This window comes from Erigeron canadensis, chromosome 5, assembly GCF_010389155.1.
Source record: "Erigeron canadensis isolate Cc75 chromosome 5, C_canadensis_v1, whole genome shotgun sequence".
NCBI classification, from domain to species: domain Eukaryota; kingdom Viridiplantae; phylum Streptophyta; class Magnoliopsida; order Asterales; family Asteraceae; genus Erigeron; species Erigeron canadensis.
Window position 1 is genome coordinate 622899 of NC_057765.1, and position 22685 is coordinate 645583.

General features: G+C 33.2%; 2 protein-coding genes across 2 annotated transcripts; one reads left to right on the top strand and one right to left on the bottom strand.

Moving 5' to 3' along the window:
- The first annotated feature begins 366 nt into the window (after positions 1–366).
- LOC122599716 (probable polyamine oxidase 5) lies at positions 367–2378 on the top strand. The gene has a single exon (XM_043772269.1). It carries the CDS (start codon positions 606–608, stop codon positions 2208–2210), a length of 1605 nt encoding a protein of 534 aa, XP_043628204.1. The 5' UTR covers positions 367–605; the 3' UTR covers positions 2211–2378.
- A 19074-nt stretch (positions 2379–21452) lies between these two features.
- Positions 21453–22157, bottom strand: LOC122599405. The gene has a single exon (XM_043771911.1). It carries the CDS (start codon positions 22155–22157, stop codon positions 21453–21455), a length of 705 nt encoding a protein of 234 aa, XP_043627846.1.
- Between the last annotated feature and the right edge of the window lie 528 nt (positions 22158–22685).

The following is a 22685-nucleotide window of genomic DNA, read 5'->3' on the forward strand; positions in this document are numbered from 1 at the left end:
TATGTGGGCCCTGGAGGTGAGTTTTTTCCAAGGTCTCGAGTTTTAATTTTGAGTTTCTCATCTAAAAGTATTTTCCATTAGGAGGGGATTGAAGGTCCAGCAAATTGCTGGTTAAAATTGTCTCTACCACGTCTGAATCGAAACTAACTTTAAAGAAAAAAAACAATATTAAAAATATATATATATATTATGCTAAAATTTTTGGAGAAACTATCATTTTCCTAATCAAAAAATTAGGCATTAATCATGTCGATAGATAATTAAATAATAATATCTTGAACAATTAGTGTGTGCACACACTCCACAGTGCATACAGAAATTATAAATTGCTTGGTCTTTGCTGGTACCCTCCCTTAAATCTCTCACCACCATATTCTCTCCATAACTAAATCTCCTTCCTCCCTATAATGTAAGTGAATTAAGCTCAATTTCACTATCATTTTTAGAACCCCACAAAAGATATCCATTTTTCTTGAACACCCACAAATAAAATTCATTTATCTTGAAAAGCCACAAAAGAAATCAAGTTTTCTTGAAAGCCCACAAAAGAGATCAATTTTTCTTGAAAGCCCACAAATTTTTATTGCAGAAAGTTGAAATCTTGAATGCAAAAGATGGGGGTAAAGAAAGCAAGAATAGTGATAATAGGGGCAGGAATGGCAGGCTTAACAGCTGCAAACAAGCTATACAAATCAAGTGGTTCAAAAGAAGCATTTGAGATTTGTGTAATTGAAGGTGGGAATAGAATTGGAGGTAGGATTAAGACTTCAGAGTTTGGTGGTGATAGAATTGAAATGGGGGCTACTTGGATCCATGGAATTGGTGGTAGCCCAGTTCATAAAATAGCTCAAGAAATCAATTCTTTGGAATCAGATAAACCATGGGAATGTATGGATGGTTTTCTTGATGACCACCCTCTTACCATAACTGAAAATGGGTATGTCTTAAATCCATCTTTAGTTGTTGATCCTATTTCTAGTCTTTTCAAGAATCTTATGGATTTTGCTCAAGGTAAAAGGAAATCCAATATGTCTTATTCAAATAATGGGAATGGGAATTTAAATGATAATATGAGTGTTGGATCTTTTCTTAGAAAAGGTCTTGAAGCTTATTGGGAAATGGAATCAAGAAATGGGAATGAAAATGGGAATAAGAAGTTGTTAGAAGAAGCGGTTTTCGCAATGCAAGAGAATACTCAAAGGACTTATACAGCTGCTAATGATTTAATGAATCTTGATTATAATGCAGAGAGTGAGTATATCATGTGTCCTGGTGAAGAAATCACTATTGCAAAAGGATACTCAAGCATTATAGAATCATTAGCATCTGTTTTACCATCTGGGGTAATTCAATTAGGCAAAAAAGTTTGTAAAGTTGAGTGGCAGCAGCCTGTTAATGAAATGGGTGGAATTTTAGAAAATGGTCATAATGATGATACAAGACCAGTAACAATACACTTTCTTGATGGCACAAGTTTATCAGCTGACCATGTTATTGTCACAGTTTCATTAGGTGTACTAAAAGCAGGAATTAACGATTCCAATGAGTCTGGTATGCTTAAGTTTAGTCCTCCTCTCCCTGATTACAAGATTGATGCCATTTCAAGACTTGGGTATGGTGTTGTCAACAAGCTATTCCTGCAATTAAGTCCTGAATATTCATATTTTGACCAATTCCCATTTCTACAACTGGTGTTTCATCAAAGTGACTCTGAAGCTAAGAATCCGAAAATCCCATGGTGGATAAGAAGGACAGCTTCAGTGTCACCAATCTATAAGAAATCAAGAGTGTTACTGTCTTGGTTTGCAGGTGAAGAAGCACTTGAGCTAGAAACACTTCCAGATGAAGTGATTCTTGATGAAGTGACCACAACGTTGTCCACGTTTTTGTCGAGCTCATCCGAAGAAGAACATAAGGGGAATGTGGCCAAGAAGTCATCAAAACTGAAACTTGCAAAGGTTTTAAAGAGTCAATGGGGAAATGATCCACTCTTTTTGGGTTCATATAGTTATGTTGCAGTTGGATCAAGTACAAGTGACATAGACACATTGGCTGAGCCATTGACCAAAAGTGGTTCACACCCACTTCAAATCCTATTTGCAGGGGAAGCAACACATAGGACTCATTATTCTACAACTCATGGTGCATATTTTAGTGGAATTAGAGAAGCCAATAGGCTACTTGAACACTATCATTGTTTGAATAATTAGTAGATTGATTAATACTATATGAATGTGGGTTATTATTTTCTTATTTTTGTAATTAACCTTTTCTCTAGTGACTATCATTTTCAATGTTGGGAAATGAAAAAGAGAGATGGAGACATTTGCAAGATATATGGCGAGTGAAATGAATTACCATAAAGAAGCTTCTTTTTAGTTTTCTATTGTTCTTGTTTGATCTCTTTTGATTCCTTATAGTGCTTTTGTATGTAATATGTATATATATTCATCTTTAATCAAACAACTTTTTGATTCTTCCAAATGGCAAATCCTACTCTAATTATAGAAATATTTCCATAATCATTCCTACATGACACACCTCTCTTTCTTTATCCATAGATATCTAAAAAGAGAGATCCACTACGTGACCAACCAGACTGTACTTAAGAGTTAAGATTTCGCCGGCTAAAAAGGGATAGCTTATAGCTTATCTTTGTCATTTCAATGATCACATTCATTTAAATAAAGATTCGAACCTAACTTACTTTATACAAATCCTTCTTTTCATACAACAAAGAATTGTTACGTGTAAAGTAGTTGTATTTAGTGAAAGAAAAGTGTAACTTGCTTTGTCCTTAAGAATTTGAGCTATATATGTATGTAGAACAAAAAAGGGGTTGGCTTATCGTTATCATTTTGAATGTGTATGAATTTAAGTGGTAGTGAACTTTTGATCTCAACAAACATGATCCGACGAAACCGGTCCTTTATTGTTTGTATTTTTATGTGTCTTCGTGTTCTTTTTTGTCCTAGATTGTTTTTTGTTCTTTTTAGCGTGTATTTTCACTAAACAAGAAAAATACCATCATTTGTATTTTTGTAAGAAAACAAGAAGATTGGAATCATTTACTCATTTGGCTCACTCAATTTTATCTTTCTATATATTTATTTGCTTATTTTTAACACAGAAAACATATACAAATTTACTTCAAAAGCCAAGTAATTAGTTTGTTGATGCAGATTTGAGAATTGTTTAATGTATAAAGACTTTGTAATCTTCAAATTTCCCACTTGTATATAAATAATCGTATATAGTTCGGCCCTAAGGTAGTCTTTGTACTTCCATCGATTTACATTACTTGTACATCAACATGCGTCGAGTTTTCATGCCAAAATAAAAATGTTTTGACCATCACCAAGCATCCGTTTCACAGCAGAGTATGGCAATATACCAAAGACCCTCCTCTAGGTGTTACCAGAGATCGAACCTTCACCTATTTAAGATGTGAAATTAAATCTGATTACCCAATTAGCTGAGCAAGTATCGATCATTGTTTTCTTGTAAAATCATGTATTCTTAACTCTCTATTTTTAAACTGAAAACGATAAATACTCCTAAAGATTAGCTTAAAAATCTTCTTAGAACTATAAAAAGGTGACGTGTATTATCTACTAATTCTCTTCCTTAATCTTGCCATCTGATTTTTACACAAGTCATCATCTAATAATTATGGGTATTTTTAGGCTATTGGTTAATGAGGGGGATTAATCATTTCCCTTTCCAAACCGTTCTTGCATTCTTCATATATTGCACACAGCTTTCCATTTGTATACGAATTTTTCTTTTTTATCAGGCAAGAAAAGATTGAATACTCGTATGATTATTTCTAATCATTTCCTCTTTATATTCTTCAATAATGAACATGTATCTTTTTCTCTTGGTGAGACTACTTTTATAAGAAATTAAACATGGAAAATCACTTTTTATCATTACCTTTAACCGACAAAAACCGTAACTACAATCTCTTCGAGTCATCTCATATGAATGATTCATTGCAAGATGCCATTCCTATGAGGTAAAGAAACGAAGGCCCACAATATATAGTACAATGTTCCCAGCATGAACTCAGCACCAGATGTTGATTACCAATCGAATGGATGGACTCTGATTTGACAAAATGTCCTTAATAATAAAGACAAACAGAGAGATGTTTTAAACCATTCGATCTACTACCAGTGTGGAACCCACAAGGCCCCATTCTATGCAACATGCCACGGACACAACAATATGCAACAGCCCGGGTCCTTCCGATTTGGGCACACTACTCTACATGTATACTCGTATATCTTTACGGAATCGAAATCAATTTTGTTCCCCCCAAATATACCCTTACACAAACTACCCCACAACAAGTTGCAATTAATTGCATGTCCAAAAAAATAAAAGAAAATAATACCATGGATTTAGTATTTCGTCTCGTTTCAAACTAAACATTCACTATCATTATTACCTACCCGCAACCACATAATTACACAACCTTACAAGAAAATCTTTGTAATTAGAATCAAATTATATTCTAATTAAGAAAGACAATTAGGTTTGAGGTTGTACCAAAACTTGGTTATGTATTATTTAGAAACATAAACATCATTAAACTATTACTCGTATATTTATTTATATCCATTATAATGCCTGGATCTTTTTGGTCGACAATCAGTCACTAACAAGACAATAAGAACATCTTAGATACCCATTTATAAATTGTAGTTTTTTTTTTTAAACGATGTGTTTCTAATCATCTTCCATTCACTATATAAGGGTGAATGACACTCAATTTAGAGAACACCCAATAACATTTTTCATGAGTTACGCTATACTAGCTAATTAATTATTGTTTGCTGTTTGATTAATACAATTTAAAAGTTCTTTGTAAAGTGTAGAATTTGTTTTATTGCTGGATTATAATTATTAAATAATGTTTTTGATTAGATTTAAGTATTTGTACAAACTAGTCAACCTATTGATAGTCAAGGCAACCGGTTGACCAGAACAAAAACAAGCTATCAAACCAAGTAAACTCAAAAATCAAAAGCATATAGCACATATTTGACATGTCTTGATTGAATTAGGAACGGGAAGCTACTGGCTACTACTGTTTGTAAGATTTTTTTACATATCTGTAAAGGGAATTGATAACAGTACCACTTATTTTGATAAAGCTACCATAATTATGCATTACATATTTATAAAATGTAATATCAGTTGTACAGTATAATGTATCAATAAAAATATGTGGTACTCCCATCTTGAAATATAAATGTTTACTATACAAATGTTGAGCATCAATTTTTCCTTTTAATAATAGGTTTTGCTATTCACTGCTTTTTAGGACTATGAATTATTCGTAGTAAGTAAAAAACCATCTGGTCAAGTGGCTAACTGTGGTCCTCTTTGAGGAAATTGTTGAAGAGGATGTTGATTTGGAGACCCGTGATCGAATCTTAATTCCATGTGGTTCTGCATGAGTTCGCGAGTTTCAACTTCCTGCGTACTGTCAGTGGTGGATCTAGCAATGAAAATCACGTATGTTCAAATTTAGTTTATGCAAAAAAATTTTTTTTCCCATATTCAATAACGGGTCTTTACAAAACATCATATATTAAATCAAAATTCCTTCAAAAAACTAGTTCTTTCACAGAGTAATTATTGACAATTAAACAAAAGTCTCAAAAGATTTTTTTTAGTTATACATTGTCATAACATTAACTCTATTTCTATTCTGATCACTATCTTAACTACAAACAAATGATATAAGTTTTTATTATTGTACAATATACTTACTATAGTACTAAAACTATAAAAGTTGTGTGGTATGCTACTAATGAAACATTAGGATTAGAAAAAAAAACCTATGTATCTTTCTAAGTTGTTTTATTATATAACAAACGGATTTGGGAATAAAAAATACGTGTATCTAATTATAACTTATTTACTTCAAATGCTTCAAAAGGGCTTACTTTATAATTTATCTAGGTTCAAACTCTTAGATAATATGTGTCCAATGATAATTTCCTATATGATTGCTAAAATAATTTTCGATCTAACATATATAGATCCGTGGACCTAATTTACTCCTAGTTAACTCCTACAAAGAACCGTCTTTACGTACTGCCTACATTGGATGTCACTGTTATCATTAATATCTAACACATTTGTTGTTAGAAAAAGAAAAAATTACACGTAATATAAATATAACTAATTATATATATATATATATATATTAGTCCCTTGATAATAATTTCCAACCATCATACACAATAATCTTTTGCACTTTATCCATTGCAAAGGCTATGGATAGCAAATTCCTATTCCTATAATAAATATATATGTTAAAAAATTAAAAGGTTCAAGCGGGCCGCACTCCAGCCTTACAACACCCATGTTCTGTACGCTATGAGGGGTAACTTGCACACGCAGGATGGGTCACACGACATTCACAATTTCACACGGCCCATATCATAAACTCTTAAGGTTGTATAGATTAAAAATAGAGTATGTTTTCTTAGATGACTAAACCTACGTTATTTGCTCATTTATGTGATTGATAACTTTCTAGTGCGTGCGGTGAATGTAGCTTATTAGAGACACAAATACTTGATACGAAACGTAGCATCTTTCTTTTGGAACACGGCAGTACGGCACATTTGTTGTTTTTTGTAAGAACATGGCACAATTTTACATGGAAATGTGCATCGGAAAGATTTATTTTATAAAATCCGAAATATACCATAACATCATATGGTGAGTTGGTTAATGGTGACTTCCGTGTACCGACTGGCGACTGGTAGTGAGATATGGCGGAGAGTGTGAGGGGTTTAATACATTTAACAGTATTGGGCTTCATTGGTCTTGCACTAATGGGCCATAACGTTGATCCTTCAAGCTATGTTGTTTATACTACAGTACTATATTATATGCCAAGTCTAGAAAGCCAATGGCCCAAAACTCATGCTATACTTAACATAGAAAACTAGTATTTCTATCCAGGCGTTGTCCCGGAAGAAAAACAAAACTCTTGTTTAAAAAATTATTAAGTCAAAAAACAAATTTTCGTGGCAAAAGTTAAGAAAATAAAAGTTTTGGTCAAAAGTAAAAAAAAAAAAAGATGAAACTTTGGTAACAAAATTTAGAAACCAAAAGTTATGTGGTAAAAAACAAATAAAAGAAAACATACTGAGAGACTTAAAAAAAAACAAACTTATGTGGAAAAAAGGTATAAAAGTTAAGAAACTTAAACTTGAAATCAAACTTTGTTTGGTGAAAGTTTAAAAAGTAAAAGTTACGTGGCAAAAAATAAAAGGGGAAATGTAAAAAAAAAAAAAAATTGTGGCGAAAGTTAAAAAAGTAAAATAACTTTTGATGGGAAAAGCTTAGAAATGAAAAGTTATGTGGCAAAAAGTAACTAAAGCAAAACTTTAATGGAAAAAGTTAAAAAATTTAAACTTGAAAATAAACTCCGTTAAATACCCTTTTATAACTACCGTTAGTTAGCGACGCAACACTTAACGTTCGTGAAAGCCGTTAATTATTTTTGTTGTGCAATATCTACTTGTACTTCATGCATGATGGCTTGTACTTTTAGAACACCCCCTCACATATCAAGGTTAATTTTTAGTATATATATATATATATATATATATATTATATAATATGGATATGTCGAAGAAAGTTAAAACTTAAACCTTGATGATAAAATGTAATAATGTTATAAAGAGACTTTCACTACTAAACTAACAAAATATTACGTTAACTCATTTGGGGTGAGACTGCGAGAGGCTACGCCGAAATTAGCCTCATGGAGTCATGTTTGACTCAAAAATAGTAAAAAGGGGTTGAATCAAGACATGTCAAATGTGTGCCATATGCTTGTAGTCACTTAAACAACATGAGAAAATAAGTTTATTGAGTTGATACTAAACTAATACAGAGTAATTCATAAGGGAAATGATATTCGTACCACCAGTTTTGATTAATGTATCACAATGTACAAATTGTATAACTGACTGTACAAGTCAGTAATACAAAGTTGTGGTACATCATTCAAAATAAATGGTACGTTCCCAATTCATAAAGGACCTTGGCCTGTTGTACTTAATTAAGCTAAGCCCATTGGGTTGTTGTATTAAGTCTTAGAAGACCCACTTGTAATTCCTAGTGATGCACTAATCCAAGACCGGCCAACAGACCAAGGAAAAGAAACAGTAATAATGCAAGACTAGAGTTACTAGGAAAATTACCTACAAATTAAATATGCCTAGTGTTGTAAAAATTTTAGTATGCTAGTGATAATTTTCTCTTGATTGATTCATGTATTTAGAACTTACAAGTGTGAAAATCGATACATATATTTAATGGTGGTGGTGTAAGTTGCTCCATTTGAAAAAGAATAGATGGAAAGGAATAAACATATAGATCCCATTAAAAGAAAATACAAAGAGATAACAACAAAAATTGTACTCAATCCCTGAGCGCGGGGTATGGGGAAGTGAGCTGTAGACAGTCATACTTTTACTAAAAGGTAGAAAGACTGCTTACATAAAGACTTCCGGCCAAAAAAAATACAAGAGATGATTACATAAAAATATTTTAATTTTTTTTCAAATTTGAAGAAGATAGTTATAGTTTTAAGTTCGCTTAAGTCGTTCAAACTATTTTACGTTTTTTTAAGTTCTTTTTAAAAGACATTTTATTATTTTAGTAACTTAACTAGGTGGCATTTTTAGCAACATATACAACAGAAAAATAAAAAAAAAAATAATAATAATAAAAATTCATATAAGTTAATTTTCCTCTTAACTGTTTTTCCTTAAACCATTATCTGGAGATCCCTTTTCCTGGAGAATCCTTAATCCAAACATTGTATTTATTAACTTTCGCAGTTGCTTTTCCAGTTTAGCGCCTAAAATTGTTGCAACTATTTTGCATCATAGAAAGATTGACAAGTATAAGATTGATTTTGTGCTAACGAGTGGTGTCTTGGCCGGTGTGCTTCTTTTTATACATTGATATAATAATGATATAGACAAAAATACTAGCACATCTGTTTGAAATAGAGTTTCATTAAAAAAGAGGTTCAAAATATGAAATGAAAAACTTTCAGGTACAGACTAGACAAACTTACAGAAATAATTTAAGGTGCGTTTGTCTTCAGGGAGCAAGAGAGTCAAGGCATGATACTTCTTTTAGTATTTGGTTTGCATTATAAGTTGTCATGTCACAACTAAAATCATATTAAATAATTACTTGGGTCGTCAATTCTTCATTTATAAGATCCGAGTGTCACGAGTTTTAAGATCATTAATTATCGATAAAGTAACCAGTTAGAATAGGCATTGGGGTGTTAGTTCAGTAGTTAGAAGGTTTTTCATAATGTGGTTTCTTCCTGCGGGTCTCAGATTTGAATCTTGATGCGCACATGCATATATAGTGAAGGTGTCTTATCAATGATATAACCGTTTAATACATGGATAACAAACCCTTTAAACATTGGCAAGAGTTGAACCGGTGTGGAAGCATCCGCGTGAAAGATGTTAGCCATTTATCTGTTGTTGTCTTTAAAAAAAACTTAGTTAAAATAAAACAATTATTAAAAAAAATATAGAATGATATATTTTTCCTTCACTGCAAATCACCGTGTATCTCGAAGTTATTATGCATCAATATATATATGTGTGTGTTTGATGAATCTTTGCTACATCAATTTTATTATGATATGATCAAAGGGTTTAAATGTTGCCCAATATATTTTATAATAACCAACCTTTATTGATATATAATTTCAAAAGTGAAAGATAAAACAAGTTTATTTAGAGAAAGTGGGTTAGTGAGAGACACGATTCAAATGATTCATAATCCAACTATTAATCGTTTCGACTCCTTACATTGTACAAGAAGTCTAGGTAAATTTGTTAAATCAGTGATTGTTAAATTAACGTAGTACTTGAATAGTTGAATTCCATCTTGATCCATAAAAAAGAACAAGGACCTATTGGTAATTATAAATTACTTGTGTCATGGGAGAGTAACAAATCAAGAAAGCAATGGTCCTGCACTGCAAATCAATTTGTCTCTATGCAACTATTACTTCCAAAATTTGCTGTCATGACCTTTTGTTTTCTACTTGCACCATTTGCTCCCACAACTTACCAATAATTGCAGCTCACAGGTTTTACGCGACATATAATCCCTACAGACCACTATCAATAAAAGCGAGTTGTAAATTTGTAATTTTATTTGCTACCCCGTTTCTTTCTGTTATTCAAAATTTTGCACCAAATAAAGTATTTTAAATTTACATACGGGCTATGAGTAATATCACAACTTTGAAGCATATACCTCATCAATTATAAATAAAAGTTATACATTGTTATAAATAAATAAAAAAATTGTTATAAGATATGAGCTCTCTAACTTTTTGAATGCATAAAAGTATTTTCTTTATGGTAGAAAAATACTACTCGTACTAGATTACCAAAATCATGTAGCTTTATGGAATATATAGATTACTAATTTTTATATGGTAAATTTTTGTAGAAATACGTTATAAGAACCATAAATGTTAGACTCATTTTTTGAATTTGTTTAAAACATTAAAATATTATTAAAAAATGTTAGTAGCAATTAGCCAATAAAAAAAAAAAAAATCTTAATTTATAATTTGATCCGCGAATCAAATCAATAATCAAATATGGGTGATTGGAAGTAGTAACTAGGTTAAATTTTCATGATGTATTTTTTTGTGTTGATTATTTCTTATTTCAATTTTGGTTTCTTATTGGTGGCACCTAGGTATGTATTGTTTATCACATGTTTGCGTTGGTTCATTACAACTAGTATCAGAGCCTCAATTAGGTGTTTTTCAAGTTGAGAAACGGGAACAATGAGAGCTAGAAAAAGGAAGATCAAGTGGCAACAGATATTTTGGCTTTAGTAAGATGCGGATCTAAGATATCTAAGCTTGTACGAAAGGATTTATGATTGATTAAATCAAAGACAATGAAGCCAAGAAGAATTAATTAGACCCAAATGCACTTTGTAGGTTATCTTTGTCTCGGAATATCGCCTACAATATTCAAGGTGAGAATATCGCAATTAAATCAAAGGGTTTGATCAAGACGTTGTCTACTAAAACCATCCGCTTTGAACAAGGTCTCTTGATCCTTCATATCTTCTGATATTGATATAGGTTGATACCAAATAAGGGTATCATCACTATCATGTTAGTTTTGGTGATCAAAATTGGAAGATTATCAAAGAAAGATTAGATCAAATGCATGCATATATGCGTTGTAACATTTTGTCGAAATTTTCCATCGTCGTCCTATCATTTCAAAATGAAGTTCCAATTGAAACAATATATATGTACGTTATTTGATTTTGAAACCACCGATTAGTTAGCCGGGCCCTAAAACTTGTTTAATATATTTATTTTTACATTTACATATAATATATAGACAAAGAATATTCCTTACGAAATATACATATAACTAGAAGAAAAACTCTAACACAAAATCTGGAAGTATTGAAAATGAGTTGACCTTATCAGTTTGAATTGATTTCTGTTTACCCATACAAAAAGTCTAAAACTCAATAATTTCAATCATTATCTAGCTAGCTTTAACTTTCATTTTTTTTTTCTTTTTATTATATTATATATTAAAAATACAGTTATCATAATAAATTATTAGCTAATTATAACTTTTGATTTTCATAAATTGATTTTTATTCTCAATATTATTGACTTTTACTTATATAAAAAAAATTAAAGAAATAGTATTTACACAAATTTAAACTTTTACAAAATTTAATATATCTTGCTCATATATATAAAGTATACAAGATAGGTATCCGCGCAATACGGCGGAAGCGGTAGCAACGGGTTGTGGTAGTGGCAGTGGCGACAATGGTGTAGTTATTAATGGAAAAGTAATTGATGTAAAAGAAGTAGTGTAGTTATTTTAAGGGTTAACAGATGTATGTTGCGAATAATTTTATTAAATGTATTATATGTATATTAGGTGAATATATATATATATATATATAAATAGATGAGAGTGATAGTTTGAATAGATAGAGTGAAAATTATTTTAGGAATATTTAAGATAGATGTAGTGTGGGTTGAAAATGTGTTGAAAGTTAAAGGTATTTTAAATATTTTAAAGATTGAAAGTTGAAAATGGGTGGGTGATAGTTTGTTTTATAAAAGAATATAGATAACATAAATTTTAAGTTTTATTATGTTTTTAAAATTCAAAATTTTGTTTCTATCCATATAAATAGGCTAAAAATCTAGTTATATGTCAAAGTAGAATAAAGTCGGCCCATAAGGCGTTGTTACCTAATCTAACATCAAAACAATGGATAATATGGGCAAGGATTGTTATAAGTTAAAGTATAGGTTTCCCAAACATACAAATATTTTATGTCATGTCTACACATACAAATTAGTGTAGTGTTATACACATTAAAAATAGATACAGCTTTAGGGATTATAGTTAAACCTTAAGAGCAAGGGTGTAGTGCCAAAAAATTGGTAAATTGGTTAAATTGACAAATTATCGACAAATCACAAGCCGTCACGTGTTGTTACAAAAAACTAACCAAAAACAAGCCAAAAGTGGTGGTGTAGTGATATAAAACTTGTCAATTTAACCAATTTGATAACATAGTAAAGGTAACCGGAATTGTAATCAAACTTGCCGAAAAACTAAAAAAGTGACCGTTTTGTTTTTATAAAATGAACCTTGGGCTCATAATTTGGGGGTCTGGAATTTTGGAAGTCGGAGACGCCATGACTGCTAACCCGAAAGGTGTACCCCGCCAAGATACGCCTCGGATCGTCCGAGTCCCATTTTTACGAACATTTGTATCATCATTGCCCATTTAATTGTCAGCCTAAAAAACTGTTCAACGATATCATCATCGGCTAAAAACTACTTTTTCCGGCTACCTATTGCTTTAATGGAACAAAATCTGACAACGCTACCAAGGAAAAATCTGGCAACGCTACCGCTAACACTACCAAGCTAATCACAAACAAGCAATTAACGGCAATGTAAAAAGATAAATATACATAAATATACAGCAGCAGCAGTACCCGAAAACCCAAGAAAATGGTTGCCGGAAAACTAACCGTCGTAAAAGGAGTAGCAACAACAGCAGTTAACGGAAAACCCAAGAAAAGGCTCGCCGGAAAACCGCAGCCACCGTAGCAGCATAAAAGGAGCAGCAGCAGTCTCACCGAAAAACCCAAGAAAGGGCTCGCCGGAAAACCGAACCAACCAACAAAGCAATAGTATATCGATTAAACCGGAAACTCTCAAAAAGGGGTCGCGTTATTTTAAGAGTTGAGTGATCTATGTTGTAATTAATTAATAACACTAAAGATATTATATGTATATCATGTAAACATGTTTAATCTAAATAATAAAGAAGAGAGTAAAATAGCAAGATTTGTTACTTTTGAGAAAGGGAAGGGAGCTCCCTAAGGAGTCTAGATTTATTAATTTGGAGCTAAAATGTAGATTTTTTAACATACAATTTATCTTATTTCTCCACGACGGTACTTGTGAGTAATGTTTTAACGTAGATTCAAACGGTTGGTCCAACTAGTATTAAGTAGTACGACCAACTTAACTAGTTTGGTTTTTGATTTAATCGTCCAAGGAAAAAACCAGCTTTCTATTTTATTTTTCCATTATATAGTATTTATGAGTAATTTTAGCCTTTCGGACAGTTAAAGAAATTTCTTTTCTCCATCATGTTTTGAATCGATTTTTCAGTTTTTGTTCTGAACAACGAGTTAGTAGTTATTATTTAGCATTCGAGACACCACAGTGACATCAAATTGAAGAGTATATCAAACTCGAACCACGTATATCTAAGATGAAACCTAAGACATTTTCGGAAACCCCAAAGCCCTCCAATAATAAGGTCATACATATATCTATGTCTCTTCATAAAGCGGAAACAGTTATTGATCAAATTTGTGATAACTCCTACAAAGAAATACTTATGATATTCGAACTCATACCTTAGCGAGCATGTTATCTCATTATTAAATTAATTTATTTTGCAGCAGCAAATGTGAGCATTGTTGGCTTCAAATCTAAATCATCATCTAAAAGTGGGAAGCTATACGAGATCCATTCTTATTCTTATAACCAATTTAACGTTTTCGACAATTGTTTAAAAAAGTCGACAAAACCTATTATTTGATATTATTTCGTTGTCATTGTCAGATTATCTTTATTAATAAAATATACGTCTCTTTTGAGCATGTTAGTAGAAAAATACGAAAAGCAAATCCTACAGTATATTTTGTGTATCTACGACTAAGAATAACGTCTCTGTCCATGTCATTGTCTACGACGTGGAGGGAGTGATTCCCAAGTATCATACGTAGCCATCCTCTTTATCGTGAGTTTTTTTCATTTTTATTTTAACTTGCCGTTTAATTATGTTTTTTTCCCGTTGTTTATTAAATTAAATATAATACAATATAATATGATATAAAATTATATAAGTACAAAATAGACTTTGAAATGATAGTTAACTGGATAAGAGCCCGACAATGTAACACATTGATTTTAAGGTTTTGCGTACGTTTGGAACTTATGATCGATCAACATTCATCATCAGTTTAAATGTTTAATTATTTGTATATGAATATATAGGACGTCGCAACTAATTAAATATATATACTTGGTCATACATGTTTAATTAGTTAATTAGCATTTAGTAATAACGGCATGTTATGGTTGCATGTGCTAAAATAAATTAGTTGCCTGGCCTGTGAAACTTTTTCATCCGTACGTCGATCTAATTTATAAGTTAAATCTTATAATAAAATAATGTATTCTAACGGCATTGTCTAAATTAATGAGTACTTATGTTACATGAATAAAAAGGGCCAATTAATCATTCATATATATTGTTGCTTTTGCGAGGTGCTTGATTTATACGAGTATATAGTTAGTACGTTCGTCTTAATTAAGCAAAAATCGAGTAGGCGCGTACGTACTTGGATAGAATCACATGACTATATATGTATATTGTCTGATGATGTTATATGCACATATATCTATATCATCCTTTTAAGATATCAATTCGTAGTCATAAATCTGAATTGAATGTACGGCGCCTTTATTAATGTATCATGCATTTTGATTCGGATGTTATCAACCATATATATATGTTAGCTAGTGCAGACAGACGGACAGTATCTTTGATTCATCTCCGTTAACTATATATTATCACTCATATCATGTGGTGTACTAGCTAGAACTCCAAATAATTTACTACAAGCCGGCAAATTTATGTTTAGTTTAGATATAATATATATGATGTTCAAAATGTGTCTGTTTAGTACTAATTAATGACTTACATGGAAACAGTCTCTTTATCTTTGAGTAGAGGCAAAATTGTCTACATGCATTTTACCTTCTCCATACCCTGCTTAACAGGAATTAGGAACTGTTATCGTTGTTGTAATGACTCACATGATATGGTTGCACTTAATTATAGTATGCATACTTAGGCCTTTCCCAACAGTGAACTATATCACCTCTTCCTCGTTGCCATATCAACGACACTTCCCATATTTCTTACTTTTACATCTCATGACACACTTTTGCCAGCAACATCTCTACATCACTTCTTCTTTACTCTTTTCTTGATATTTTATTATCTATACTGTATTATAAATCAAATAACCCATTTCTAAATTTTAAGTTTCAATATTTATTTTTCAAAAATATCCCTTTATCTATTTTATATTCACCTAAAATTAAATAACTATAATATATTTTCTCTATTCTCAAATCTTAACCAATCATTTTTTTTTCTCTCTCATCCATAAACTATTTTATTCCATAAATTCATTGTCAAAAATCGTACATCGATAAATTATAAATTATATATGGGTCTTCTTAAAATTTCATGTTCTTTCATTAGAGAGGTAATTCGATATACTTTCAATGTATTTTTAAATCCGAGAGTGGGGCCCTTACGGCTAAGAGCGGAGCTCGTCAGGAAGATCACTCAATCACCGCTACCGTCATTACTACATCACCACCCCGCCATCACCTCTATCAGCGCCGTAATGCGCGGATACCGTTCTCTCGTTTCCAACTAATTAAAATAAATATAAACAGTTTCAAACCTATAATAAAAGTCATATAAAAATGGAGATCGAAGCATGCTCCTCAGCTCGTCTTCACATGTTCTCCGCCAAGACACACTCATCCGTAACGCGCTCATGACAATTTGCTAACAAGAGTGTCACACTGTCACGGGCGTGACACTCCGTTGGGAACGGTCGATGCCCTTTGTGTTTTGCTAATTAGTGTACATTGACTGATCATATATAGTTTGCATCGTTGTCGTCCGTTTTGTGTTGGTTCTTGACCCATAGTACGTACATGTTGAATTATCGATCTCCAGCCATTTTTTTTCTTTTCTTTTTAACATTAATTGTGAGTTTGTCTAGCTACTTGGCTGATCTACTCTGATACAACACCAACGTACCAAAGATGTCGAGATAGATCTACAGTTTGTGTATGAATTGAACATGCATTGCATTCGATAAGTTTGATTCTTGTGCTTATATATATCATCCTTTCAATTTGGGATATGTACGTGTGGGTTTAATTGGTTTAGTGTATGTAAATGAAGCTTTTTATTTGGTTTAAAAATATTTCCTAACAAATTCCGAGGCTATGTTTATTTTTCACTTAAATTTCTTATCATTTATGATACAAACGGAAAACAAAAACAATAAAATTAAGGATAAAGTCTCACTAACAATATGTAATAACTCCGTATAATTGTTTTGATGTATATACAATGATCTTTTGATTCGGCAAATAGTTAATTAAGATTCAAGTATAATTTTAAAAAACACCTAAAGACATGTCATGCCCGCTAAAATGAAATCTACAAACATGTTAGAAAAATCAGCATTAAATATCAAAGTCTGGTCGCGAGTGTTTGACAAAACACTCCACTCGCTGACCCTTCGCAAGTTGTGTCAATATTGAACAATCGGTACATAAAAGACAACCAAAAGAAGTATGAACGGATGTCTCAAGCTTTGCGAATAACCACACTTATTGATGAAAGTTAGTGAAAAGGTACCCAGAAGTCATTGTGATTAGCAACAAAAGTTTTCACATTTTTATTTTTTTTTTGGAAAAGGTGAATTTCACATTTTTATCTACATACAGTATTTACTCATTAGCTTAGCTAGAAAATGAATGAGTGAGACAAAATCCACAAAGTTAATTCTCAATTTTTGGCAGCCAAGTAGATACACGTACAAGTTAGACTAATTACTTGGGAGAGGAAACGGTTGGAAAAATAATGATTCGTATTAATAAATATAATGAAAACATGATTAAGATTACTAATCTGGAGATCCTGAGGAACCTGTTAGTTGATTCAGCATTCTTGCCATTGAGATTGGTTCCCAAATTAAGGTGATTATAGATTAGATGGGGAAGAAGAGAAAACACACACACAAAATAATGGTGGCCGTGATTAGTGATTCATTAGTCACTAATGATGATTAATTATGTTATATTTATATATATATATAACATTTACACTTAGCTCCCTTGGTGTTTTATGTAATGTGTATTATTAGTCTCTTTAATTCTAATCACCTAATGGGAAACCCTATATTATGTCATTAATAGTAAATACGTCCATCGTATATTTACCGACATAAGGATTTCATTTATTTGTCAATTATCATATCGGACTGATATATGATCGGTGAAGGTCACAACTACGTGAGTCCAACATTCTCCCACTTGACCAAGCGATCATTTATCTATGAGTATCACAGTTAATCCGGCCGGGATAATATTCATTTTGTTTTAAACCGAAAGCATAGCCAATAAGTACAGTCGTAGAGAAGAACATCAACTCAGGACCCCCACTAGTCAAACTATGACTCAAATTTAAAACTAAATTAGCAATGATCAATTGACTAAGACAAATTTTGTTACAGTAATGTCCATACATCATTATGCATGCTGAATGTAAATAATAGACAAACAAAATCTGAATACAGAGGAAAACTTTATTAAATTCAATAATAATGACCATGATAAGTACAATATGCTATCAAATTAAATCTTTTGTAAGCCCCATCTTCGACACGTGTCCTATGAAGATATTAGGAGGAAGACCTTTGGTCATTGGATCCGCTAGCATATCATTTGTACTTATGTACTCAATACAAAGAACATTTTCCTCAACCCGTTCGCGTACAAACAGATACTTTGTATCGAGGTAGTCCAGCGCCAGTCGAACTGTTACTGTTCGAGAAAGTTACTGCAGCTGAATTATCACAGTAAAGCTTCAATGGTCTAGAAATAGAGTTGACGATTTTAAGTCCACTGACAAGGTTCCTTAACAACATCCCATGACAAGTGGCATTGTAAACGGCAATATATTCAGCCATCATGGTGGACGTTGCAGTCAGTTTCTGTTTATGACTCCACCAAGAGATAGGTCCGCCAGCTAACATGAAAATATATCCAGAAGTAGATTTCTTGTCCTCTTTGCTTTTAGCAAAATCGGAATCAGAATATCCTACTACTTCTAAGTCATCACTCCTTCTAAAAGTTAGTTTGTAGTCTTTGGTCCCTTGCAGATATCGTAGAACCTTTTTAGCCGCTTTCCAGTGTGCCAATCCAGGATTAGACAAATAACGTCCTAGCATACCGGCGATGTAAGTGATATCTGGTCGAGTGCAGACTTGAGAATACATAATGCTCCCAACTACTGATGCATAAGGTATCATCTTCATCTGCTCCTTTTCAATCTCAGTACTCGGGGTTTGGAAAGAACTGAATACTTCTCCTTTAACTACTGGAGCTACAGTGGGCGAGCAGTCCTGCATTTTATAGCGTTCCAGAATACGGTCAATATAGGCCCTTTGAGAAAGACCCAGAACACCATTACGCCTATCCCGGTGTATTTCGATACCTATGACATAAGAGGCCTCACCGAGATCTTTCATGTCAAAATTCTGCGAAAGCATGCGCTTCGTTTCATGCAGCATATCCAAGTTGTTACTTGCAAGTAGGATGTCATCTACGTACAAAACAAGGATTATGAAGTTACTCCCACTGATCTTGAGATAGGTGCATTGATCCACTGGATTCTTTAAGAAATCTTGTCCTTTCATGACTTCATCGAACTTAAGGTACCATTGACATGACGCTTGTTTCAACCCATATATGGACTTCTTCAACTTGCAGACCATGTGCTCTTTACCTTTTGGAATGAATCCTTCAGGCTGCCACATGTATACGTCTTCTTCCAAGTCTCCATTAAGAAAAGCGGTCTTGACATCCATTTGATGTAACTCAAGATCAAAATGAGCTACTAGTGCCATGACGATCCTTAGGGAATCTTTACGAGACACAGGAGAAAAGGTCTCTTGATAATCAATTCCAGCCTTTTGAGTATAGCCTTTTGCAACCAGTCTAGCCTTATAGCGTTCAACATTTCCATCCGGGTCTAGTTTGGTTTTGAAAACCCATTTACAACCTGTTGGTTTGGATCCTTCAGGAAGTTCAACCAAATCCCAAACGTCGTTATGTTTCATGGAATTAAGCTCCTCAATCATGGCGTCATTCCATTTAGAGGCTTGGTTACTATTAATGGCTTCTTGATAAGAGGTAGGATCAGTAAGCTTTCCAATGTCCCCATCTTCAACTAAGAAGGTGACATAATCATCAAAATTTGTGGCCCTTCGTTGCCTGGATGATCTTCTAAGCTGAATTTCGGGTTCTGTAATGGAAGGTCCTTCATCATTCGCAGCATCAACATTATGATTAGGAGGAGGATTCTGATTAGGAGAAGGATGATCATTGATATTAGGAGCGTTGTGATTAGGAGAAGGTTGATCAGTGGTTTGAGCAACGTTGGGTACAAGAGGGATGATTGGAGGACTAATAACCGACGAGTGGTTTCCCCCCGCATCTTGTACATCATGCAAATCCAAGTTATGATTTGTCGTGCTCCCACTGATCTCTGAGTTCTCAAGAAAAGTAGCATGCTGCGTGTCAGTGATGGAAGTAGTATGGGTAGGACAGTAAAACCGATAACCTTTTGAATTGTCTGGATAACCAACAAAGAAACATGTAATGGTTTTAGGATCCAGTTTCTTTAGGTTTGGGTTATAGATTTTAGCTTCGGCAAGACAGCCCCATACTTTCATATATGCTAGACTTGGTTTCTTACCTGTCCAAATCTCATGAGGAGTTTTAGGGACAGATTTGGATGGAACCCTATTGAGTATATGAACGGCTGTTTTTAATGCCTCAGTCCAAAGGAAATTAGGTAAGTTGGTGTTGGCAAGCATACTTCTCACCATGTCCATTAAGGTTCGGTTTCTCCTTTCAGCAACACCATTTTGTTGAGGAGAACCAGGCATGGTGTATTGGTTAATAATGCCATGGTCTTTGCAATAATTATGGAAAGGACCAGGAGCTTGACCAATGTCAGTATGTCTACCATAATATTCATCTCCCCTATCTGATCTTACAACTTTTATTTTACGATCGAGTTGGTTTTCAACCATAGTTTTATAATCAATAAAAGTTTGCAAGGACTCAGATTTTTCCTTAATTAAATACAGGTGCATGTAACGCGAATAATCGTCAATGAATGTAATAAATGATGTATGACCAGTAATTGATGTGGAATAAGGGCCATTAATGTCAGTCTGAATTATTTCCAACAAGTTGGAACTCCTAGTGGCTCCTTTCTTGTTTCCTTTAGCCATTTTGTCTTTAAGGCACTTAATACATGTTTCAAAATCACTGAAATCGAGAGAATGTAAGATTCCATCTTTCACGAGTCGTTTCATGCGATCTTGTGAGATATGGCCAAGACGTTTATGCCACAACATAGAGGAATTCTCCAATTTCTTGGGTGATTTTGTCTTTGTTTTAGTTACATCATCAACATTAAGAGACAACAAAGATTGGGAAAATTTATGATCTAGTTCTAATTTGTACAGTAATCCATCCAAAAAACCACGACCAAGCAATTCATTATTTAAAGTAATAGCAATCTTGCCGCTACCATGAATCATTACATAACCTTCAAGATCAAGTTTACCAATAGATAAAAGATTCCGAGTAATTCTCGGTACATATAAGGTATCTACTAGTCTAATAGTCTTTCCGGTACTCATATGTAAAATTAAAGTTCTCATGGCTTCGACATCTAAGAGATCACTACTTCCAACTCTAAGCTTTCTTTGGCCCTTTGGTAGCTTCTGGATTGTAAGGAATCCCTGCATTGAGTTGGTCACATGAACCATAGAACCAGAGTCACCCCACTATGTATTAATAGGTACATCAATCATAAAAGAATCAAATATTGCATAAAGTACGTTACCTTTCTTAGCTAGCCATTCCTTGAATTTAGGGCAATTTTTTCTGAGTGTGCCCATTTGCACGACAGAATTTACAATGAAGTTTGCCACTCAAGGGATTAGAGCTAGAAGCAACTACACCAGGATTGGTCTTAGGGACTTTATTTGCATTCTTATTACCAGAATTACCAGATCTACCCTTCCTTTTCTTAGAATTAGCAGTGGTGGTAAGATGAACAGACTCAGGTTGTGCCAGTTTGAGGCGTTCCTCTTCTTGCACACACATCGAAATTAGATCACTCGTTGACCACTTATCCTTCATAGCATTATAATTCACTTTGAAGGTGTCAAAACGAGCAGGTAAGGATGTCAATATGAAGTGCACAAGAAAGTTATCCGACACTTCCATTTCAAGGCTCTTAAGCTTATTAGCTATGTCAGTCATCTTCATAATGTGTTCACGAACACCACTGCTACCATCATATTTCAGAGTAAGCATTTGCAGCATCAAATTACTTGCCAGCACCTTCGATGATCCTTTGAAATGATCCTCTACAGATTTGAGGTATTCCTTCACCTTGTCAGAATCAGGAATTGCTCCTCGGATGCTGAGGTGGATTGTATTCTTGACCAGCATAAGTGATAAGCGATTCGCCTTTTCCCATCTATCATAAGCCGCCTTCTGCTCCCTAGTGGATTGCTCGGTAATGGCAGCAGGTTCATCCTGACGAATGGCAAGGTCATAATCTAACATGCCTAGAGTCAGCATTAGTTGATCCTTCCAAGAAGCATAGTTCGTGCCAGTGAGTGACTCAATGCCAAAGTTAGGTACTGACAGTGGAGATAAAGAGGATATGAATTTACGATACGAGTTAAAGAAGGTTATTTATAGTGACGTAGTTAGCTGTGCAAAGCGGACTAAGTGAGGTCTCTTAGAGTAATGGAACTAAATTAAGTATGCCTAATGTTCCTAAAGTTATAAGACTGTGACCATTATATTAATGAAGCAAGTGATAAGTACGCTTATGATAAACACCAAAACCATAAGCTAAAATTAGGCTCCACTTAGATGTTACATCACCTTTGGGCAGAAATAACTAATATCTAAGCGAAAAACATGAGCTTTAGGTTCATGCAACACAACACTTATCTTTTGACCTTTGGGCACAAAGTTAAGCATCGTGTATATTATGCATGAAAAAGAGTTCCTTTGGTTACACATAACATATTAAATCACCTTTGGGCAGAATTAATACGCTAAGTGTTTATTATGCTAAAGGAA

What these genes read in the sequence shown, in the direction of transcription:
- LOC122599716 (XM_043772269.1), top strand. Translation starts at nt 606, where the DNA reads ATGCAAAAGATGGGGGTAAAGAAAGCAAGAATAGTGATAATAGGGGCA.
- LOC122599405 (XM_043771911.1), bottom strand. Translation starts at nt 22,157, where the DNA reads ATGTTAGATTATGACCTTGCCATTCGTCAGGATGAACCTGCTGCCATT.